General features: G+C 36.1%; 2 protein-coding genes across 3 annotated transcripts in view; one reads left to right on the top strand and one right to left on the bottom strand.

Annotated features, from left to right (window-relative positions):
- Positions 1–607: 607 nt before the first annotated feature.
- Positions 608–15,888, bottom strand: LOC128200026 (delta(3,5)-Delta(2,4)-dienoyl-CoA isomerase, mitochondrial-like). The gene is made up of 9 exons (XM_052891948.1): positions 15,698–15,888; positions 14,507–14,648; positions 13,688–13,776; positions 11,772–11,875; positions 8,100–8,203; positions 7,362–7,449; positions 6,918–7,030; positions 2,557–2,683; positions 608–1,813 (listed from the first exon to the last, which is right to left on the bottom strand). The coding sequence occupies exons 1-9, from the start codon at positions 15,747–15,749 to the stop codon at positions 1,715–1,717; spliced, it is 918 nt and encodes a 305-aa protein (XP_052747908.1). The 5' UTR covers positions 15,750–15,888; the 3' UTR covers positions 608–1,714.
- Positions 15,889–25,363: 9,475 nt separating this feature from the next.
- The window catches only part of LOC113518657 (uncharacterized), a 117,987-nt gene continuing 117,566 nt past the window's right edge, over positions 25,364–25,784 (top strand). For both annotated transcript variants that reach the window (XM_052891969.1, XM_052891968.1), the window contains exon 1: positions 25,364–25,448. The gene's annotated coding sequence lies outside the window, so the exon portion shown is untranslated. The remainder of the gene's footprint in view (positions 25,449–25,784) is intronic.

The following is a 25,784-nucleotide window of genomic DNA, read 5'->3' as shown; positions in this document are numbered from 1 at the left end:
ATTTCAGTATTATTTACTATTATGCAGTAACATTGATGAAAGCCAAATAATATTTAGCTTTCATTAAAAAAATAACAATTATATAATTTATATTACATTATAAAGCTAATAGGTTTAATATTAGGAGGGGAAGAGATTGTTAGTAATGCAGGCTATCAGTCCCCTTGCAGTATACCCTATCAATTCGACCTCCACGTGGTTCACCCTAGAAACTATCGTGCTGAATTCCAAGTGTATGCATTACGATGGGCTAATTGACCTACCCTTTCATCTTTACTTATCACATCTCACTGGTGCCTCGCCAGCGTATACCATTAGCGCAGGCGGGGTTGCCATTCCAATTATTGGAAAAAAAAAAATAGGTCTAATATCTTATTAGGAAAGGTCTAAGATTTTCCATTCTCAAGACTAGTCTTTCTCTTTTTTTATACTACTGAAGTGGAAAGAAACAGGAAACTTCTCTTTTTCTTTCCTCAGGTACTAGATTGTTATGATTTTACTCCATTTTTCTTTTTTGCACTTTTTAGCCTATTTAGCTTGATTAGCGATTGTAAATGAATGTGCTGTTTTGCTAGATTTTGTTTCATAAATAAAAATCAAATTGTGAGTCAGTTGAGTGTTTATTTTAACAATTTACAAAAATAGTTTACTTAAATATAAATATACTTATAGCAAATTTAAAAAATCTACAAAAATATTGTACAGGCCTTTGGCTTTAAATATAACCAACAATAAAAATGCGTTATACGCTTTGTCACATATATATTTAGTTAAAAAAAATGGACACTGCGACAGCACACAGGTATTTCACTATATTGTCCAGCATTTGGATAGCAATTAAGTAATTAAAAACATTTAAAATAAATAACATGATTACTATTTGTCATTTACTGTAGAAGTTACTAGTTTTTATTTACTAGAGAGAGACTGTACAAAGTCGTCTGCTTGGGTAACTTTATCCAATTCAGCTGTGTTTGTATGGCTGTTCCGATCTGAAGGGTGGGATATGGCAATCAAATTACAGGGTACAGGTTACACAACACCTTAGTCCTCAGGAATGACAACGCATATCATGGGCGAAACAGTCTATCTATCTCTGTTATGTCCATAGTCAGCGGCGGCCTTAGCCATTGAGAGGCTCCAGGCGGTAGGTCTTTGCAAGGCCCTTTGTCCTTCGTGAAAAGTATGTGATGCGAAACTAGGTCTGGTTGTTGGATGTAGGCAGCAGTTGTTACGCTAGGCCCCCACAAGAGCGAGGACCCGGTCAATTGCCCTGTTCGCCACCCCGTAAGGCCGCAGCTGTCCATAGTACTGCTCATGTCTATAGGTGACGGTTATCACTTTCCATCACGTGGACCGTCACATCCTTCATTACAGTTTTTCTTCATCATTGACTATAATTATGAGATTAGGCCATCTCTTCCTATCCTTCTGTGGATGTCGTAAGAGGCGACTAAGGGAGTGCGAGGAATGGGCAGCAGCGTCCCTTTTAAAACATCTCTAAAGCCGGACTACAGTTGCCCGCAAGCTGTACATAAGCCCCCAAGGTGGAGGTTATGTACAGCTTATTGATAATGATGATGCAATGTATATATCATTGTTTGTATCTATAATAAGTTTACTATTGTAATCCTTTGGAGGAAACAATAGAGTATTTATCTATATATCTATAAAGTAACAAATGGCTTTTGGCCTTCGTCTGCCGTAATTAAAACTACAAGTTTTCGAAGTCAGGTTGACCGGTCTTAGTGGCCTGTGCGATGGCAGCCTTAGTTATATCTTCACTTTGATGGTTGATGGCGTTCAATAAACACTGAAACAATAGAAATACAATTTAAAAAAAAAATTGGTCTAGTTCACTGTAAGTTTGTTTTGATACAGGCACATTTGGTGTAATATATAGCAATAACTATATATTTTAGTTACAATATCTATATACTGGTTCAATAATGTATATGTTAAAGTCTCTTATCCAAAAAATAATATTGGCTTTTAACATATTTATAACATATTGAAATGGGCGATGACCTTTATTCACCATCAAGTGTCCGGAGGAACCCAATATATAGATATCAAATCGATATCCGTATTACCATGCCTACCGTTTGGTAAAAGAATCTCTTTTATTTATTGTTGTTAAATTATATATCATGTATTCAAAGGGAGACTTCTTACAAAAGTCAAACTCTGTGGTGCAATTTTTTTTTAGTGGAATGGTAAATTCGCCTACGCTATCAGTATACGTTGACGGGGCATCAGTAAAGGATGATCGGGGAGGACGTAAACATATATATGAAATAACCACAATGGTTTCTAGGAGGAACTGCGTGGTCGACGTGATAAGCTATACTGCTAGCAATGAGCCTTTATAGTCCATTACTAACAAACCCTTTTTCCTTGTGGCGCAGTTGATTTGCATAAATAAAGCCCCAGCTTCGATTCTCTGTTTGGCTTGAGTCTGTGTGTGCCTCCAAGTGTCCATTGGATGGTACACAGTATCTTAGTTTGAGTACCAGGCAATCGCTGTAATTGTGTGGTACGTATTAAAAAACTTACAATATGCTCCAGACCCTCGGCGATGGTCCTGTCCTGTGAATAGACCAGGTTCTGCTTAATAGCTTGAACAGCCACTGGGCTCATGCTCGCGATGGTTTCAGCTATATTTAACACCTCAGTTAGAGCTCTGAAATTATAAAAATAAAAATGTACAGATGTGTTCACGTCTTCAGACCCTGAGGAGGTAGTCAGGGGCGGAAGAGGGAATTGATAGTAAACCATTCCCCTCTTTCATACAGCAACCCCATTGCTAGCAATATATCCTATCAGCTTGATCTCCATGCAAGCCCCTCTAGAAACTATCCTGGTTAATTCCCTGTGAATGGGGCCCCGCCAGTGTATATCGATAGCGCAGGTCATACGTACTATACCATACACCATGTCATAATCATTTATTAAAAAAAATTTTTTTTCAATACAACTTAGAATTGTAAACAAGCTGACGGCCCACTTGATGGAAAGTGGTAACCGTCGCCTATAGACATGAGCAGTACCATGGACATAACAGAGTATACTGTTTCGCCCATGATACCCCCCATGCGTTGGCATTCCTGAAGACTCAGATGTTATTCCTCTGTACCCTATAAATTCACGCCATATACCACCCTTCAAACCGAAACACAGCCATACAAACACAACTGCTTCACGGTAGAAACACGAATGGGACAGAGGTACCCAAGCAATCGACTTTTGTAAGTAAATTTGTCATGGTGGGCTAAATGATCTAAAATCACCACTTCATCATCCACTATCATCACTTAACACCATTCTCGTTTACACTGATAGTAAAAAAAAAATGGAAGCGGGTTATTCCATTTTCGTTTATTAAAAAAAAATACTGACTTCTACAAAAACATGCCAGAGTCCAAAGTGCCATATGACAGTGTATATTTTTTATCTTCTTTTTTAATTTTATCTTGTAGGTATGTTACATCACTTTAGTTTAATTATATTAAAAATAAAAATTCAATAATGGCCAGTCATTGAAAAGTTGTAAGAGCGTTATAACAAAAAAGATAAACGATTAGGGATAACATCACGCTACTGTTTTTTTAAGGCTGGAAAATCGAATGGGAACCTTATCTATGCTGTTGGTGTACCAGTGAAGGATGATAGGTGAGGATTGAAAACAGGTAGGCCCATCGTGGCACAATTAACAACAAATTAACCAGGGGGAATCCCATAGATGTCGACCTGACAGAGTATATTATTAGCAATGGGGATTAATCTTGTTTTGAACACAATGGGGTTGCTAGTCCTTAGTAATAATCTATTCCCTCCACATAAGTGCCTTGTAACATACATATATTCCTTATATTATTGATTTAAAAACTGAACGATTTTAATAAAATTAAAATCTTTGCAGGTAAAAAAAGATTTTTTCAAATCGGTTTACAACTGATAGAGTTGTGAAGTACCAAACATAATCTATACTTATAATAAATCTGTAGAGAGGTCAATTCTGTACATGAAATATATTTCCAAAATAACTATCAGCGGGTGATCAGTGATCGATACTGATGCCAAAAATGCAATCAGTAAAATTTTTGTGTCTGTCTGTATGTTCGTTATATTTATTTATTTATTTATTTATTTTGTGATACATAGGTAACAATGGATGGTAAAACAATATAAGTCCTCTATAATCAACCCCATCTATCGAGGTATACAAATTTACAATTACATAAGAAAACATTTATATTATATAAAAAGAAAAATCAGCAATGTCACATTTATATAAAAAGAAAAATCAGCAATGTTACATTTATAGTAAAAAAATATAATTATGGAACTTTATTTTTTTTTTAAGTTAATAACTATAAATAAATATTCGTTTTGTCAGATTTTATCATTAAAGAATTCACATACATTGTAATAACATTTATCAATTAAGAATTTTTTTAATTTATACTTAAATACATTAGTTGGTGCATCCTTTATAGATTTTGGTATTTTATTATAGATTTTTGGTGCCATACATAATATACTATCGTGCATAAGTTTTGTACTAGATTTTTTTAGATATAACTTATCATTATCACGTCGATTGCGTTTAACAATTTCTGAAAGTCGTGGAAATAAATTCTTATTAGTTTTAACAAATACACACACTTCAAATATGTACAATGAAGGTACTGTCAATATATTATATTGTTTGAAATACGGCATACAACTATCAGTATTTTTAAGATTAAACATGGCTCTTATGCACCTTTTTTGAGCTTTAAATACAAATTCTTTCTTCGTTGAATTTCCCCAAAATATTATGCCATACCGTAAATTTGAAGCAGTAATACCATGATACGCTGTAATGAGCGCTGATTCATTTACTGTAGGAGACAATTTATTTAAAGCATAAGCCGAAGAACTCAATTTCTTGGATAATTCATCTATATGATCTTTCCAGTTTAATTTATTGTCTATTATAATACCTAGGAATTTTGTATTCTCTACAATTTTAATATCACTATTAAGGTAACAAGCACCAATAGTATTTAAAGAAGTCCTTTGACTGAAATGCATTATATGTGTTTTATTAATATTTATTTTTAGATTATTATTATTCAACCATTTAACTATATTCTTCAAAGCTTGGTTTACATCATTTTCATACTCATCAATACTTTGGCATTCTATTGTTACTGTACTGTCATCAGCAAAAAGTGACATAGGTTGCTTTGTTATTTTGGGTAGATCATTTATATATATAATAAACAACAATGGACCCATAACACTACCCTGGGGAACACCATACAAGACAGTTCTCTGGTCAGAAATATAATTTTCTTCAAGTTTGGTTCTATTATTTATTTTATTTATTTGAGTACATTGTTTCCTGTCAGTAAGGTAAGACTTTAGTAAATTTAAAACATTACCCCTGATTCCATATACATATAATTTTTGAAGTAAAATATTATGGTCTACGTAATCAAAAGCTTGAGTCATATCACAGTAAATGGAGCAAACCAGTGTACTTTTATCCATATTTGTCAAAACAGTGTACAAGAAATCATAAATTGCTAAGTTAATGTCTTTGTTGCGTCTAAATCCTTTCTGATCTGATGTGAATAGATTTTGTTTTTCAAAGTACTCGTATATTTGTAAATATATGTATTTTTCAAAAATTTTTGAAAATGTTGTAGGCAATGCAATTGGTCTATAACATTCCATTGAATATTTATCCCCTTTTTTAAATATTGGTCTTACAATTGTAGTTTTTAAAATTTTAGGAAAAGTACCTGAACTTATACTGAGATTGATAATATAGCTAAGATGTGAGGCTATGTATGTTGAAGCAGCTTTTACAACTTTTGTAGATATTTCGTCAATGCCAACACTGCTAGTGTTTTTTAAGTGTGTTATAATTTTTAATATATCATGGGGTAAACTAGGCGCCATAAATATTGAATTTTTACTTGTTTTTATAGTACTCGTAACCTTATTTCCTGAGTTCAGTATAGGTGTAACTTTGTCGATAATAAAGTTATTAAAAGCATTACATATGGCCTGTGGGTCACAGATAATTTTGCCTTCTTTTTTTACTAAATGCATGGAACTCCTAGCTATACTTTGTTTGTTTTTATTTATTATTTGCCAAGTCGCTTTAGTTTTATTCGATGACATATTTATCTTATGACTATTTTGTGAACGTTGAGTTAGGTTAATAATTTTTTTAAGTTTTCTAGAATATTTTTGTAAGGCGTCTTTGCTTGTATCGTTTGGATTAAATCTATAATCCCATAGAAGTTTCCTTTTCTTTCTACAGCAAGCTTTAATTCCACGCGATATCCACTTTGGCTTTTTAAACGGTTTCTTAGTAATAAGTTTATTTGGAAAGCATAAGTCATAAAAAAGTTTAAAATGGTCAAAAAAAATATTAAAGGCTTCATTTGCGTCATTAGTATCATAAATGTCAGAAAAATTGTAGGATTTTAAGCAATCTATAAATTTTGTCATGTTATCCTTGCTAAAGTCACGTCGAAACAAAAACTATAGAAACAAAAACTACTAGACGGATTTTAACGAAACTTGGTACAAATATTCTTCATACTTCTGGGCAAGTTATAGTATAGTTTTCATCACGCTACAATCAATAGGAGCAGAGCAGTGAAGGGAAATGTTGGGAAAACGGGAGAAGTTACTCTATTTTTAAGCTTCCGTCGCGTGAGCAGCCTTAATGACCACTTTTTAAAATGTAAAAATGTGCGTGCGATGTCGGGACGGACTGCTAGTAAAAAATAAAATTGAATTGAGAACATTTTCCTTTTTGAAGTCGATTGAAAATATCATCATACGGGGAATGACCTATGCCCTGTAGTGGGATATTGTGGGTCGTTAAGACGTTAGTGGAAGCATCTCACGTGTCCTTGTCGGGGAAGACCCTGCTGACCAGCCCTATGCTCAGCGCCTCCTGCGCCGTCACCTTCCGCGCCGTGTAGCACAGCTCGCGGGCAACCGACGCGCTGCCGATCACCTGAACACATTTTTACATAATTTTAATTTAGAATGTTCATTGTTAGTAATACGGAGTACCAGTCCCAATGCTGGGAATATAACCTGTTAAATCGACCTCCACGTGCTCTCTCCTGGAAACCAACATGCTAATTTCCAGATATATTCATCACGACGGACCAACAGACCTGGCTTTTCATTCTCACCTGTCATTTCTCACTGGTGCCCCGCCAGTGTATACCGTTAGCGCGGGCAGGGTCGCCATTCCATTCTCATCCATTAAAAAAAAATGTGCCCTGTGTTAGTGATAGGGACAAGGGTCCCCATCATAATAAAAGAATTTGAATACTCACTTTAGGCAACCTCTGCAATACACCAGTGTCTCCGGCCACGCCGATCAGCACCTCTTTCACTTGGAACCAAGCATCTTCGGTGCAGTATCTGGAAGGCAGTCACAGTAGCTGTTACCAGAAGAAGAGATTGTTAGTAATGATTCAAATAGCCCCAGCAATATACCCTATCACGTCGACCTCCACGCAGTTCCCCCTGGAAACCATCGTGGTTAATTCTTGTGAATTGTGTCATGATGAGTTAATTGACCTGCTTTCATCGTCACCTATCATCTCTCACTGGTGTCTCGTCAGCATATACCGATAGCGCAGACGGGGATACCATTCCATTTTAATCCATAAAAAAAAAAATCGTAGGTAAAAGCTAGTAAAATATACATACAAAAGAAGCATGTCTATCAGCTTTAGTACAAATTCTGTTTACTTTGAACGTAGATGGCGCTGTGCTATTTGTCAAGTGAGTAATATTTATTATTATTAATAAAGGTTATATATATATACGTTCCCTTTGGAGGGGAGTTTTCAGTAGTTGCCACTCTTGGCAGGTGGGTTGGCAACCGCAGTCTTTGGTGATAATTTAAGCGGAACCCTTTTGCCCATCCCTCGAGTATTAAATTCCTTTAGTCGCCTCTTACAAAACCCATAGGGAAGGAAGGGGTGGCTCATTCATTAAACCCCATTTAAGGGGGAGGCCTATGTTCAGCAGGGAACAGTTAAAGGTGATAAGGTGATGATATATACCTGACATCAGCTGCGGTGATCACATTCACACCAGCACCAATACAACCTTCGTGTATGAGATTCAATACTGGTTTCGCGCAGACCTCCAGTGATGATATGCTTTCCTGGTACAATCAATTTGTATTTATTATTTTACCAGATGGAGACTTTGTACAAAAGTCGTTTGCTTGGGTACTTCTGTCCCATTCGTGTCTCTACCGTGAAGCAATTGTGTGCATGGCTGTGTTTCGGTTTGAAGTGTGGGATATGGCAGTGAACTTACAGGGTACAGAGGAATAACACCTGAGTCCTCAGGAATGGCAACGCATGGGGGGTATCATGAGCGAAACAATATACTCTGTTATGTCCGTGGTACTGCTCATGTCTATAGGCCCTTAGCTTGTCTGCCACTTTAAATTGCAAAAAAAAAAAAAATTCCGCCACGGGAAATCTTTAATTTTCCGTGATTAAAAGTATCTAAAATGATGAAAGGGGACAGAAAAAAGAAAAATGGGTATAAAAAAATAAATAAAAGGGATGTATAAAAAAAAGAAAAAGGTTGAAAGGGGAAAGATACCACCATGCAAAATTTCATTCTAAAATCCAACAGTTTCGGAGATTAGCCCGTACAAACAGATTGAGAAACAAAAAAAATTTTTATAAAATTTGAATGTGTTCCATTTCACTGCTAACATCCCCCTGACTCGGTTTTTCGCGTTTTTTTTTCTATGTACAGACATTCGACCTCAAAAGTTATAGGTATAGATATAGATATATTTGACCGAGTCCAAAGTGTAAATTTTTATCTTATCATGCTTGTTTACATCTTACTAATATAATAAAAATATGACTAGACGATGTCTGTACATGGATTATATAAAAAAAGCGGTCAAGTGCGAGTCCGACTCGCGAAACGAGGGTTCCGTACAAAAACATCAAGGTTTAATTTTTTTTTGTGAGATAACTACAAATTTATGGTTTTCGAATTGTTTCCTTTACTTGTGCTACATGACATTGCTTCTGAACAAATTTCATGGTTTTAGGACAACGGGAAGTACCCTATAGGTTTTGATTCCCTTTGCGAATGTCAAAATATGCGATATAAATAGAACATAAACGGCCGTATCTTTTGATTGCGTCGATTTAGAAGCTTGATTTTTTCACTGCTTCAAGAGATTGCAGACCTGAGTATATGATATTAATTTCAACTTGATACTTCCACGCGTTCTTAAGAAAACAATTCTCGACAGACTGACAGAGGGACAACGAAGTGACCCGGGGGGAAATAATTGTTAGTAATGGATTCTAACTGACCCATTACCAGCAATACACCCTATCAGGTCGTCCTCCACGCGGTTTCCCCTGGAAACCATTGTGGTTAATTCCAGCAGAATTCGTCACGATGGGCTAACTGACCTGCTTTCATCATCGCCTATCATCCCTCACTGGTGCTCCGCTAGCGTATACCGATAGCGCGGGCGGGGTTACCATTCCATTACCACCAATTAAAAAAAAAAACGAAGTGACCCTATAAGGGTCCCGTTTTTTCTTTTATAAGTACGGAACCCTAAAAATGATATGAGGTGTCCTAGTAAGAGTAATAGAAGCGAAAAGTATGCTTTATTGTACACAAATATAACGATAAGAGCAATTAAATAGACTGTTTATAACTCCTCTCCATCCAAAGGTTGCCTGGAAGAGATCGCTTTTAGCGATAAAGTCGCCCATTGTTTTCTCATTGTGATTATTTCTTGTAATTGTTTATATTTATAATAAGGTTACTATTGTAATCTTTTGGAGGAAACAATAAAGAGTATCTATCTATCTAACACTGCTGGGAGTCTAGTGTTAACCGTTGAGCACCGAGCACCACTGTCCCATTCGTGTTTCTACCATGAAGCAGTTGTGTTTGCATGGCTGTATTTCAGTTTGAAGGGTGGGATATGGCAGTGAATTTACAGGGTACAGAGGGATAACACCCGAGTCCTCAGAAATGGCAACACATGGGGGGTATCATGGGCGAAACAGTATACTCTATATCCATGGTACTGCCCATGTCTATAGACGACAGTTACCACTTTCCATCAGGTGGGCCGTCAGCTTGTTTGTCATTCTAAGTTGCATAAAAAATATAAAAAGATGCTCAGACGCAATGCTCACACTAATATAAATAAGTAGTTACTAAGAATGATTTTCAGTTTTATTTTTTTACCTCTTAATAAAATAAAAAAAAAAAAAAATACTACAATACTACATAAGTAGTAGTTAGGTCTTTTCTAATTGTATAATTGTTAGTTAGTGTACATTGACGCTTATCTGTGTTAGCTGTCTGTATACACCTTTAACTGATATGTTCATATAGCCTTAAGCTTTATTTTATTTTAAATTTTTTTTTTTTTTTTTTTTACATGAACCCTGAAAGGGCACAGCAATCACATTAATAAATCTTATATAAACTACATAATTAAATTTTTACATTATATATATGTATCGTCGATTAGTATAAAAAATAAAAAAAAAATAAAAAATCATCACCAAATTAAAACAAACAGGCACAAACACAACTAACTTTTTTCCTTGAAAAATTCCTGTAGCGCATAATAACTCTTTGCGATTAAATATTTTTTTAGAGCTATTTTAAACTTTTTAGAATCATCCTCACCTTTTAAGTTAATTGGTATTTTATTGTAAATTTTTATTGACATTGCGTAAGGGCCAGAATGGAATAAGCTTGGTAGTGAGGAGTAAGATTTTTTTGTTCAAACTTAGATTTAAGCATTTTGTAATAGTAGTTTTTCTCTTTTACTTATTAATAACATTGTATATTGTCTACTTAATTATTGTGAGCATATTGTTGGTGTGTCTTTTATAAATAAATAAATAATTGTGTACTGAACTATGTTGTTTCATTTGTGATTTCAAGAAGTATGTGATTGGTAGATCGCGCAGGGTTTCGTCAGTAAACAGTAGATCTTGGGTCTAGTCAAGTCGGCTATCCTTGTTATATAGCATTAAGTCTCCCTTTTGGATTTTTTTTATACCACTGAGGTGGCAAACAAGCATACGGCCCACCTGATGGTAAGTGGTTACCGTAGTCTATGAACACCTGTAATACCAGAGGTATTACGCGTGCGTTGCCGACCCTGAAGAAACCTCATTACCCCCTTTTTGAAGAAGCCCATGCTGTAGTCTCTTGGGAAAACCTCGGCAGGGGAGCTCATTCCAAAACCTGAGTGTTCGTGGGAGGAAACATCTCTGAAACCGCGCAGTACGCGACCATTGAGGCTGTAGGACATGAGGGTGAACTCCCTGTCGATGGCGAGCCGTACAATGGTAGAAAGTGGCTGTGGGCATCGTATTGAACAATCCCTCTGAGCACATTTTGTACTAGACCAGTGATTCTCAACCACTGTGCCGCGGCACTTTTGTGTGCTACCAAATTTTAAAAGTGTGCCGCAAAATTTTGCAAATATTTAAAATTTTTGTCATAAACTATTTATGCAGTGTGTTGCAGTAAGTAAATAATTTTTATCTTTTTCTTTGTGTGCCGCCAAATTTTGAAATCGTTAAATATGTGCCGCAACAAAAAAAAAAAGGTTGAGAATCACTGTACTAGACATTTTTAGTAATGTGGTCACAATAAAGAATAAATAAATAAAATTTTAGAATTTTTGAATATAAAAATTTATTTACCTGATATCTCTTTATGTAGCCCGCGTACGCTCTGGCCTTGCGTGCTGTATCATCAATTTCGTTGACTTTGGTAAAGTTTTTTATGAGGCTTTTCAGGTCGATACCTGTTAATTTTAACATTTATTTATTTAAATTTTTTTTATACAACTTAGAATGGCAAACAAGCTGACGGTCCACCTGATGGAAAGTGGTAATCGTCGCCTATAGACATGAGCAGTACCATGGACATAACAGAGTATACTGTTTCGCCCATGATACCCCCCATGCGTTGCCATTCCTGAGGACTTAGGTGTTATTGCTCTGTACCCAGTAAATTCACGCCCTTATTTTCACGCCATTATTAATGTAAATGTTTTAAAGTATTTTCTTTTTACAACACAAGGGGGCAAACGGCTCACTTGATGGTAAGTGACTACATTCGTTCATGGTCACCCACAACGCCTACGGCATTGCAGGTGTGCTGCCGGCCTTTTAAAAATGAAAATGCTCTTTTCTTGAAGGTTATGTTGTCGTATGTGTTCAAGCATACTGCTTATATGAATATCCTATATGAGCGAGACTTTGTACAAAATCGTCTGCTTGGGTACCTCTGTCTATTCATTAGTGTTTTGTACCATAAAGCAGTTTATTAATGAACTGGTAACCCCGCCTGCGCTAACGGTATACGCTAGCGAGGCACCAATGAGGGATGATAGGTGAGAATTAAAAGGCAGGTCAGTTAATTCATCGTGATGAAGACACCAGGAAATCAGTACGATGAGATGTCGTATCCGATTGGAAACACTGTTCAATTGTTTGTTTACCTTCTTCTCTCGTCTTAGCGCCTTAATGACTAAATATATTGCATGTCAATAATTTTTCAAATTTGGTATACAGGGAACTACAGGGAATGAAGGACATAGGCCGGCCGAAGTCGCGGGTAATAGATACGTATTGTATTTTAATATGTAAAAATAAAAACATTAGATTTAAAAAAATATATTTACTTATTTGTATATTTTAATATTTTTATATTACTAAACTTATTATAAACAATTGTAACAAAACCAGCTAGTTCGAAGTACCAACTAAATTACTGAGCCGATTTTGATAAAATTTCTGCTATTAAAATAAGTATAAATATTATTAGTATATTGTTTCAGATATAAAAAAAGAACTTTCCAAATCGGTTTACAACTGACAGAGTTATGAGGTGGCAAACAGCATAATTTTTTTTAATATTTTTTTGTGTTTATGTAAATTTGTTCCAAGTCTTTCACCAATATATTTTTTTTAATTAGTTATCAAATCACGTTTGAAAAATTCAATGTATGCATACGTCTATGATCATCATCGTAACAGCCTTTAACTGTCCACTGCTGAACATAAGGGGGAAACCTTTGGGGATTTTGCCAGTAGTTGCCACGCTTGGCAGGTGGGTTGGCAACCGTAGTTAAGTTTTGTAGATGTTTTGAGACGGACGCTGCTGCTTAACCTTCGCCCTCCTATCATGTGTTTGGGGGGAAGGGATCGTTAGTAATGCGGGCTACCAGTCCCATTGCTAGCAATATACCCTGTCAGATCGACCTCCACGCGGTTCCCCCTGGAAACCATCGTGCTGAGTTCCAAGTGTATTCATCACTGGTGCTCCGCCAGCGTATACCGTTAGCGCAGGCGGGGTTACCATTCCATTGATCATGCATTAAAAAATCTTCGTCCTCCCTTAGTCGCCTCTAACGATAACCATGGGAAAGGAAGGGGTGGCTCATCCTATGCCAGATTCAGACTACGAATGATGTCTGTACAGTACTGTAGGAGTAAATTGTAGTACTGTCTGTATATGCCGCCGCGTGGTCCCGGCATAGAATAGGTCTATGCCGGGACCACACGGCGACATATATACTCATATATAAACAATAATTATTTAGATTACAAACCAGCTGAAAAATGCTTCCCTCTGCCTGATAGTACAACCACTCTGCATTCAGGATTCTCATGCAGTGCCTTGAAACATGTGGTCAAATCACTGGAATATAAAAAGATATATCTTTATGAAAACAAAACACTTGGGTGATATATATTTTTTCTATAGGTGATAATGAAATAGTAACCCTACCCGCACTATCGGTATACGCTGATAGGGCCAGTGAAGGATGAAAGACGAGGATGAAACAGGTCAGTTAGCCCATCGAATGATGACGAATTCAATGAGAATTGTTAACTACGGTTTCTAGGGGGAACCACGTGGAGGTCGACCTAATAGGGCATATTGCTAGCAACGGGGCTGTCAAACTCCATTGCTAATAATCTCTTCCCCCAACTTGATTGATATTTAACTGTTTCATATTTATTTGGATTCTGTAGTTTTTTTTTAATGGGTTGAAAATGGAATGGTGATGGAATGTATTGTATATGCCGGTGAGGCGGGGTACCAGGGAAATATGACAGGTGAGGATGATATCAAGTCAGTTACCCCATCATGATGTTTAGGTACCAATATGGTTATTAAATAAATGCGAAAGTTTGTGATGGACTGAAGGATGTTTGTTGTCCTTTCACACAATTACTACTAAACAGATTTGTATGAAACTTGATACACAGATAGGTTATATCCTAAATTAGTACATAGGAAGGTTTATGTACTAATTTATAAGGGCAAAGCTAATATTAATATACAACTAAATTATTATGTACCACTGTAGCTGGTACATGGTCCATCAGATTGACATTTTTAGTTGCATAAAAAAGGTACTTACTCCCATAGAGCATCATTGAATGTGTTCAATTTGTCTGGACGGTTTAGTTCTACATGAAATACATTCTTTTTCGGTACAGACACGGCCAGTGTTTCATATTGAGTGACATCAGCTTTGGCTGAGTATGTTCTTAACAATGTGCCTGAAAAAAAAAATACCCATAAGTATTCTTCTTTGTTTACTGATGACATGGGTAAATAAAAAAAACATTTAAAAAAATATCAATTTAGATTAAACTGTTAAGATTTTGTTTCATAAAAATATTAATAAGTAGAAATTGCAGTTTTTGTTGTGTAGTCCCAGTATAAACCATATAACCCAGTGTAAACTTTTCCATGGGTCTTATACGAGAAGAATGAAGTAAATTATGTTGAGGTAAAAAAGAACAGACTCAACCTTTATGTATTTTATCTATGGTGTTGTCTCTGTGAAAAAAATAGATGTATGCTTTATGGTTAATTGTCTTGAAAAAATGTAACTCTGTATTTGCAATAAAAGATTTATGTCTGATTATAAAGAAACATGCAAGAAAAGAATTAAGAAGTGATTATAAAGAAGAACAGTGTTTTATTATTAACATTCACAAATATTATTGAATTAATGGTTGAGGGATGGGCAGTATCGCCCTCTTAAAACAGCACTAAAGCCTGAGTCGCCAACTCATTTATCAAACATAGCAGTTACAATCCCCCTTTATGGGAGAGGCCTATGTTCAGCAGTAGACAAGTAACAGCTGATATTTTGATGACATTTTCTTTTATTAAATATTCTAAGAGCCCTTGTTTAATTTCAGTTGTTAGACTTTGGTTATATTTTAAGAAGAACGTTGTGTATTTCCAACCTTTAAGTTCCCTTAGTCGCTTTATTACACCCACCTTATTACGCCTTATGGCACCCACGGTGAAGAACTAAGGCATTCCTTATGCCTTAGTTATAATAATAAATAATTACATACCGAAATTAATAACTGATAAATGTATTTAAATTGACCGGTACTTATAATGGCAATTTAAAAATAGAATTTAACATTTTTAAACTTTTTTTATACACTAATTTACATTTAGATAGTTACATACCTATATATTAGAGTTTATTTGCTCGAATGTATAAATTTATTTATTGTAGTAAATTGTAAAAAAATGTATTATGAAAATGTTATTAAAGAGAAGTTGTAATAAAATAGAAACTTACTTGCAACTTTGTTCGGTTTGTTGAGAACTATAGATTTAATTATTGACGCCATTTCGTTTTAAAAAAGTGAAAATACCAATTTTTACATTTATTTGCAACGTACTTTTTCTAATAGATTTATTTTGTATAAATTGTTTGTCCGGCGAAAAGTATATATATTTATAGCTAAGTACTTATTTAATATTTATCTATTAGTGTTGCCTAATAATACACGGAATTCGATTATTAATCGATTCTTTGATTCGGGTCACAGTCAAATGATAGTATTTATATATATTATAGTAATTATCGGTTATAACCAGAGACGATTATTATATAGCATTGATAATATTATATAGTATTTATAAATAGGGCCTTTAATGCTTATTGAAATAATATTATGTCAGTAGATACCTATTAAAACATTAAATAAAGAATATTATAACAAATCATGGAATGCAAATAAAAAATAAAATATCGAGTCATCATCATATTAGCTTTTAATTGTCCACTGCTTAAAATAGGTTTATCAAGTATTTGAAAAATATTTACCAGTATGTATAAATGAATAAATACTATTGTTTTGAAATAAATATCAATGTAATCGATACAATAATATGCCATTGAATTAAATATTAGACTATAATCAATTAAATTGAGTACCTAATATTGATTCAATTACTTAATGTTATTTAGATTATTCTAAGCAATGTAAGTAAATATAGTCAATAACAGATAATCTATTATTAGATAATATTAAATTGCCATCCTTAATTATGACGTAATACCACTATTAAACTTTGGACAATTTGGACTTTGCTCCATTGATTTGATTGGAAGATCCTGGATTGCCAACATCAAAAAATATTTATCCCTAACTATTATTAGGCTAGAAATTAAAACTCAAGTATACATAGGCGTATTTAAAGTTTATCTTCTAGGGCCTTCGGTGCTTTAAAAAAATCATAATTACTCTCATACATGTTGTTTTACATAGTCAAAAGTTCCATTCACATCCTGGAATTGGCATCGTACAATTCTGGGGTCAGTACGGATTCAATATGTACCTAGAAACCATAATATTAAACACGGTGTTGCCTGTAACAATTGAAATAACACTCAAATTATTAAATATTTTTATTAATTCAAAACATTGTTATTACAATGTTTTATTACCTTATTATGATTACTTCTATATTGATTTAAAACATCCTATTTTAATATTCAAATATAAATAGAAGAAAACAACAATTCGAAAATATAATTAATTATAAGTAGTCTCGAGTGGCAACACTGTACAGGCAAGTGTAATGTTTTCCCAACTATTATTTACCTGATTAACTAGACATAGATAATATAGGTATGGTACCTCTTCAGTATCTATAATATAGATAGATATTGAGTTGCTCTGGACAATGATGATGGAAAAAAGGTTATCACCCATTTCGATATTGCCCATACCGGTCAAATATTCATTCCGCTCGGGTTTTTCATTTCAATATTGCACGGGGGACAAGACTTACGTAACTTATGAATAAAAAAACCGAAATAAAAATGTTACATTTTTTTCTTAAGTACTCTATCTACATTTTAAATATTTTTTTATTCAATCGAATCGCACACGTGCTGTCTGAAAGCTATCAACGCAGTTTCTGAGTTAATAAAACTCAAAGCTCTCATTAAATCTTTGATTATAAGGAAAAATAAAATAAAATGCAGGGTGTAAGATCTATATTATGTGTAGCATGGGTCACGAGCTCAACTGTTCGCAGGTTTAAAATGCCTTTTATTTTAAATATTGTAAATTTTTCGCATTTTTATTTTTTTAACTAACAAGGTTTTATGTTTTAAAAATATATCATACGAAATTCAAACAATTGTGATAAGTCAGAAGTGCAAAAATTTTAATGTCCTATGAAATACTACATACATATATACTTGTATATCATATATAACGAGAATCAATGCTTTTTGTTTTTTTTTTAATGGACGATTATGTAATGGTAGTTTCGCCTGCGCTATCGGTATACGCTGGCGGGCCACCCGTTAGGGATGATAGGTATTTTTTAATAGATGATAATGGAATGGTAACCCCGCCTGCGCGCAATATACCCAACCAGGTCGACCTCCTCGTGGTTCCCCCTGGAAACTATCATGGTTAATTCTCGATGAATTCATCATGATAGGCTAACTGGCCTGTTTTCATTCTCATCTATCACCCTTTACTGGTGCTCCGCCAGCGTATCCCGTTAGCGCAGGCGGGGTTACCATACCATTTTCACCCATCAAAAAAAAATTCCCTGCCTGCGCTAACGGTATACGCAGGTGGGACACCAATGAGGGAGGATAGGTGAAGATGAAAAGCAGCTGATAGGTAAGGATGAAATGGCAGATCAGTTAGCCCATCGTGATGAATTCACTTGGATTTGAACACGATAAGTTTCCAAGGGGAATTGGAGGAAGTCGACCTGAAAGCGCGCATTGCTAGCAAAGGGTACCCAATCCATTATCATCCATTAAAAAAAATAATAGAAATAGACAGGTTAGTTACTATTTTAATTTTAAACTTTCACATTTTTGTTTACGTAACTAATTAATGTTCCTAAAAATAAATTCCTTCCTGAAATATTAAAATGTATGTATAAATTGTTCCAGCAATTCCCAAATTAGCTTCAGCTCCGTTCGTTTGATAATACAAAATGTAGATTGTGAGACACGATATGGCGTACAGCTAATGTGTTTCATATTTCATAAATAATAGGATACTGTGTCTGCCTACACAATGTAGTGAGTGCGCCCACTGCTACGCACATTGGATATAATTAAATGGCTATTATTAAAATATTAAAATGCCATGTGGACCCGGCATAGAATAGGCCACCCCTTCCTTTCCCGTGGATGTTGCAAGAGAACTTTTGTTCCTTTTTTTATTACTCTGATTTTTTTTTTGATGGGTGAAAATGGTATGGTAACCCCGCCTGCGCTTACGGGATACGCTGATAGATGAGAATGAAAACAGGCCAGTTAGCTCATCATGATGAATTCATCAGGAATTAACCATGATAGTTTCCAGGGGGAACCGCGAAAAGGTCGACCTGTTTGGGTATATTGCTAGCAATGGGATTCTCAGTCTCTATTACTAACAATCCCTTTCTCCCCTTACTCTGACTATTAGGTGTCAAACTTAGGTCCATAAATATACATATATATCTTAAATTTCCGCATGTGGTCCCGGCATAGTTCACCCCTTTTCCTGTGGGTGTCGTAAGAATCGACTAAGGGAGGGCGAGGGATGAGCAGCAGCGTCTCTCTTAAAACATCTCCAAAACCTATCTTTGGTTGCCAATCCGCCTGCCAAGCGTGGCAAAATCCAACTATTGGCAAAATCTCCCAATGTTTAGCAGTGGACAGTTAAAAGCTGATATGCTGATGATTAAAATATTAAAATGTTCTGAAGAATTGTTTGAAATCATTCTCATAGCCACCTTTTATCATTGGTCCGCTTGCCATCGACAGGGAATTCATCCTAACAGGCTTGAACCTAAATATTCGCGTATAGTGCGGTTTATTTATTTATTTATTCTTTATTGCACAGTAAAACTTTGTACAAATAGCGAGCTTAATGCCATATGGCATTCTCTACCAGCTATCATGGTTTCAGAGGATTTTTCTCCTGTGAGCGCTCAGTCTATGGAATGAGTTTTCCCGGGATTTTCCCTACAGACTACACTATGGGGTTCTTCAAAAATGGGGTCTATAAGATACAGTGAACGTTTAAAATAAAAAAAAAATAGTGTTCAAGGACTTAGTTCTCAACTAATATGGGGTATTGAAGCAGAAGACTATTGAACAATGTCTCTCTCTGGTAAATAACACCTAAAACCACCTTCTCTATCACAAAATAACACCCACGTCCACCACCTACTCGTGTCCTTTACTATCAGACACGCTGTATTCTTGTTTTCTATCATAGTCGTTTTAAAACAATTTCCTAGACAATTCTTTGTGAAATCATCATGATGTATTCATCATGAACCCTTAGTTGTATTTTTTTTTGATGGGTGAAAATGGTAACCCCGCCTGCGCTAATGGGATACGCTGGCGGAGCACCAGTGAGGGGCGATAGATGAGAATGAAAACAGGCCAGTTAGCCCATCATGATGAATTCATCAGGAATGAACCATGATAGTTTCCAGGGGGAACCGCGAGGAGGTTGACCTGGTTGGGTATAGTGCTAGCAATGAGATTCTCAGTCTCTATTATTAACAATCCCTTTCACCCTACCCTTAGTTGTATTCTGCCAGCGTAAGCCAATAGAGCAGACGGGGTTACAATTCCATTTACATCTATTAAAAATAATCTGTTCGTTTGGGGGGGAGGAATTGTTTTTATTTTTAATGAGTGATAATGGTATGGTAACCCCGTCTGTGCTATCGGTATACAATGACAGGACACCAGTGATAGATGACCAATGAGGATAAAAGTAGGTCAATTGGCCTATCCTGACGAATTCAACTAGAATTATCCACGATGGTTTCCAGGTGGAACCACGTGGAGGTCGACCTGAAAGGGTACATTGCTAGTAATGGGGCTATTTGACCCCATTACTAAGAATCCCTTTCCCCCCAGGAGGGATTGTTAGCAATCGGTTATAGCAAACGTGTTGCTAGCAATATACCTCATCAGGTATACCTTCACGTGGTCCCTTTTAGAAATGATAGGGAATTAATAAATTAATCAGGTAAATTGGCTATAATGGGCTTATTGACCAAAATTATCTTCACTTATCATCTAGCACTGGTATCTGGAGAGGAGGAAGGGACTGTTAGTAATGCAGAATACTAGTTGCATTGCTAGCAATATGCCAAGTTAGGTCGATCTTCATGGGGTCTCCCCTGAAAACCGTCGTGCTGAATTCCAGGTGTATTCATCACGATGGGCAAACTGATCTGTCTTTTCATTTTCAGTTATTGTCCCTTACTGGTGCCCACCAGCGTATACCGTTAGCACAGGCGGTGTTACCACTCAATTTTCACCCATTTAAAAAATATCGGAGGGACCTCTGATATGGCAGTAATCAATTTTACCAGAGGGAGACTTTGTACAAAAGTCGATTGCTTGGGTACCTCTGTTCCATTCGTGTTTCAACCGTGAAGCAGTTGTGTTTGCATGGCTGTGTTTCGGTTTGAAGGGTGGGATATGGCGTGAATTTACTGGGTACAGAGGAATAACACCTGAGTCCTCAGGAATGGCAACGCATGGCGGGTATCATGGACCAAACAGTATACTCTGTTATGTCCGTGGTACTGCTCATGTCTATAGGCGACTGTTACCACTTTCCATCAAGTGGGCCGTCAGCTTGTTTGCCATTCTAAGTTGTATAAAAAAAATATGGTAGAGGTAGGTAACTTCACCATAAATAAATTATAGTTAGCTGTCGATATTACTGAATATTGGAATAACATAATTAATGTCTCATTGCCACGTTATTACCTATTGTTCTGTATTTAATACAGAAACCCCTTTTATAAAAATATAAAACTAACTGTCTACCTTGTGCCATGGAATTAGAATTGGAAGTCCTATAACAACGAGTAAATAGTGAATACGCGTGTTTTAACAAAGAATTGGTTTGAATGGAAAAGTTTTGTGAGTAGAGGGAGGGGAGTTCATTGTTAGTATTTAATAGTATAGAGGGAAGAAAGTTTCTTGAGTGGCGACCCCGTATGGGTAAACGCAGTGTAGAACGACTCCCCACTAGATGGAGTGATGACATCAAATGCATTACAGGGAGTCAGTGGATGCAGGTGGCTCAGGATCGCTCTTAATGGCAGTCTATGGGGGAAGCCTATGCTCAGCAGTGGACAGGTAATGGCTGAGATGATGATGACGAATGGTACAGGTACATTTGTTAGCAATAGCAAAGTGTTTTGTTAGATCGACCTCCACGCGGTCCTCTCGGAAACATTACCTCTTTCATGATAGGTCGACTGACGTGAGTTTATCTTCACGTATCATTCCTTACTGGTACCTCGTTGGCGTAAATTTATACTGTAGGCGATGTTTTTTTTTTATACAACTTAGAATGGCAAACAAGCTGACGGCCCACCTGATGGAAAGTGGTAACCTTCGCCTATAGACATGAGCAGTATCATGGACATAACAGAGTATACTGTTTCACCTATGATACCCCCCATGCGTTGCCATTCTTAAGGACTCAGATATTATTCCTCTGTACCCAGTAAATTCACGCCATATACCACCCTTCAAACCGAAACAGCCATGCGAACACAACTGCTTCACGGTTGAAACACGAATCGGACAGAGGTACCCAAGCAATCGACTTTTGTACAAAGTCTCCCTCTGGATTTGCATTCTATAAAAAAAAATGATTTATTTAATTTAGAAGCATACAGTCATGCCGGGTGTCAATGGATGCAGGTGGTTCAGGACCATTTTTTATGGCAGTCTATAGGGCAGCCTTATGTTCAGCAGTGAACGTAGAATGGCATAATACACGATACAGTCATAATTAATGAAACATTTATAAAAAAATAGCCGTGTGGTCCCGGTATAAAATGGACCACCCCTTCCTATCCCATGTGTGTCGTAAGAGGCGACTAAGGGAGGGCGAGTGATAGGCAGCAGCATCCTTTTCAAAACATCTCCAAAACCTAACTGCGGTTGCCAATCCGCTTACCAGGCGTGGCAACTACTGGTAAAACCCCAGGGAGGCTTATATTCAGCAGTGAATAGTTAGAGGCTGATATGGTGATGATGATATAAAAAATACAATTACAATAACATTCGATACTTGCAGGAAATTCCCACCCACCTGAAATTCAGCATAGTGAAATAACTCCGTACTTTAACTAAGACATTTTGATCGTTGAATGGATAAACATACCATATTTATATGTATATATATCTAATATACATAGACTGGGGGGAGAAAAGGGATTGTTAGTAATGGAGACGAAGAATCCCATTGCTAACAATATATCCAACCAGGTCGATCTCCTCGCGGTTCCCCCCGGAAACTATCATGATTAATTCCTGATAAATTCATCATGATGGGCTAATTGGCCTGTTTTCATCCTCATCGATCACCCTTCACTGGTGCCCCGCCAGCGTATCCCATTAGCGCAGGCGGGGTTACCATACCATTTTCATCCAATAAAAAAAAATATATATATACATAGACTTATTTGTAATAATAATTTTACTATATAGATAATCTGGTTGTATTATTTTATTGTTACCCTATTCCCTTTGGTCGCAACAGAATATCAGTGCTTTCTTTTGAGGGCGAAGCAATAAACTGAGCTGCGACCATTTTGTATTGTTATGGCACACGCACAAAAGGGAAAATTGTACTTGGCTTTATGTATTTTTTTTTTAATATTTCTCTTATCTCTCAACTTCCAGTAACGATACGACATCATAACCTCCAAGAAAAGAGCATATTTCTTTTTAAAAAGCCAGCAATACACATCCAATACCTCCTATATTGCAGGTGCTTATGGATGCCACTAGTCACTTACCATCAGGGGAGAAGGATTGCTCATTTACCCCCTGTGATATAGATAAAAAAATGTCTCTTCTAGAGAATTTATTTCGGCGATTTCCACCCAATTATGCCCACCATATATTCAGCGGTCCGCCATTGGGGATAGCGTAGGAAACAATTGGGAAATTCTTGGGTGACCAGTCGCAAAACTTGAGGGTGGCACTATACATTTAGTTAGCCGGTATATACTATAGTGACATTGAGATGGAGCGTCTCTTTACATGTGCTTAGCCATAATAACAAAATAGCCAAACTGTTTAAATCTTCTTCGTGTGAATTTGTATTTTTTTTTATATGATAATGAAATGGTAACCCCACCCGCACCATCGGTACACACCGGCGGGGCACCAGTGAGGTATGGTAGGTGAGGATGAAGCAGGTCAGTTGGTGAACGTGACGAATGTAACAATAAATCAAACACGATGGTTTCAAGTTTTTTTTTATGGGTGATAATGGAATGGTAACTCTACCCGCGCTATCGGTATACACCGGCGGGGCACCAGTGAAGGATGATAGGTGAGGATGAAGCAGGTCAGTTAGCCCATCGTGACGAATTCAATAAGAATTGTTCACGATGGTTTCCTGGGGGAACCACGTAGAGGTCGACCTGATAGGGCATATTGCTAGCAATGGGGCTGTCAAACTCCATTGCTAACAACCCCTTTCCCCCCGATGGTTTCCAGTAAGAACCACGAGGAGGTCGACCTGTCAGGGTATATTGTGAGCAATGGTACTACTAATCCTGATTACTAACAATCCCTTCTCTCCTGTGAATTTGTATTATAAATTGTACTCGATTTTTATCGGCTACAGTGACCATTTATCATCAGACCGGCTGTATGCTTGTTTGCCACCTTCGTGGATAAGTTCACTGACCCCTTTATAGAGTAGTCTGTGTCGTTGACCATTTCAAATTGTATCAATTTACTAAATTTTGTAGCGATTGGTTCTTTAAATCGACAAAAGGTAATAAACAGACAAACTAACTTTCATATATATAATATTATAGTAAGGACGTAAGAAAATTGTAGTAAAAATTAACTATATTTAAAAAAATTAGAAGGTTGTTGGTTACGTAATTTTTTTTATAAAAATTTACTATCGGTTTTTAACCGACTTCATAATGGAGGAATGTATAAATCTTACTAATCTTTTATATCTGTAATGAATTTGTAATTATACAATATTTGTGCATGGAGGTCATTAATAAAATAATAATAAGGGATCTTTAGAGAAACAGAAACCAAAATTATAACTTTTAGAAATTTCGTCTGTCTATATGTTTGTATAGACACAAAAACGACTGCATCAAATTGGATGTAGTTTATATTAGTTGAGTTCCTGAAGTTCTAACTTAAAATCTGGTATATATTTTATCACGAAATACCGTCTAGAAGTAGTGTTATTCATTGGATTTTCCTATTTCTAAAATCCACTTATACGAAGTAGCGTGCTAAAAGCTAGTTAAATATGCATTTTTGGTGCATATGTTACGCGATATCTTCGTTAATTGTGAAAAAAGTCTAATGTACCCTTTAAATTCAATCAAAACTGTATACTCCCATACCCAGGTAGCAAGGTGACGTCTTCGACTCAAATAGGACGTCAGTTTTAAATCATTTTACGGTCAATGACTGAAAATTGACGTCAATATGACGAATAAGTATTTTTTCGTCATATTGACGTGGAATAGTGTGAAGGACCGATAGCCAAGTAGTATTACTTGGCTATCGGTCCCATATACTTCACACTAATTGGGTCTGGACTAAAAACATTCCTTTTTCTTTTCTGAAACAAAATCTTATTACTATTCTTATAGTTTTAACACAAAGGTTGGCGTCCAGAAAGGAGAATATCTGATTACAGTCACAAACTTATTCCTTTCTCGAAATAATGGTGCCTAACAAGACCTTAATTACAAAGCATTCGTAAGCCCGTAACCCTTGCATACCGCTTCCACCCTCTTTTTTCAAATCTAATTTGGAAAACTTCGACACGGCAATCATAGACCAAATGGTTCTGATTACGAACCTAGTTCATCCCCTTTGTACGGGAGGGTAGTAGGGAGGGAGGATGCGCGAGGGTGGCTGACAAGTGGGGGTGCAGAGGGGCGGGGTTTTCGTCAGTGTCGTTTTTGCCTTTGGCGAGTGCGGACGTGTCGCGAGTGATTCAGTGTTGCCAGCACTCCGTGATTCGTCACCGGTGAGTGATTTTTTTTAATTACTAATACAAGTGTTTTATTGTAGTTTTTGATAATAGTGAAATATCTGTGTTTAATTGGTTTGATTTCGTGAATTACTAATACCGGTTCTTTTATGAAATTCCTTTTTGATTTATACATTGTAGTAACTACATCTTTGTGTATGTATATATACATGTTGATAGTTTTCATTAAAATGTTGATACTAAAATAAATGCCTTCTATTTTGGGGGACTTTGTCCTGTTATTCAATTTTAAGCTCTAAATTTGAAGATACAAGATCCAGATTCACAAGGATAATAGATGCACCGAATAGAGAGGACGATCTAAATTTATCT

The sequence above is a fragment of the Galleria mellonella genome, unplaced genomic scaffold, assembly GCF_026898425.1.
Source record: "Galleria mellonella isolate WM207_F2 unplaced genomic scaffold, CSIRO_AGI_GalMel_v1 utg146, whole genome shotgun sequence".
NCBI classification, from domain to species: Eukaryota; Metazoa; Arthropoda; class Insecta; order Lepidoptera; family Pyralidae; genus Galleria; species Galleria mellonella.
This window is presented reverse-complemented; position numbering and strand designations above follow the sequence as displayed.

Excerpts from the sequence above, each read along its gene's own strand:
- LOC128200026 (XM_052891948.1), bottom strand. The coding sequence starts at position 15,749 with ATGGCGTCAATAATTAAATCTATAGTTCTCAACAAACCGAACAAAGTT. Across the intron at positions 8,204-11,771 it reads GCTACATAAAGAGATATCAG|GAAAGCATATCATCACTGGA; the intron begins GTAAATAAATTT and ends TGATTGTACCAG. Across the intron at positions 7,450-8,099 it reads ATCACCGCAGCTGATGTCAG|ATACTGCACCGAAGATGCTT; the intron begins GTATATATCATC and ends ACTGCCTTCCAG.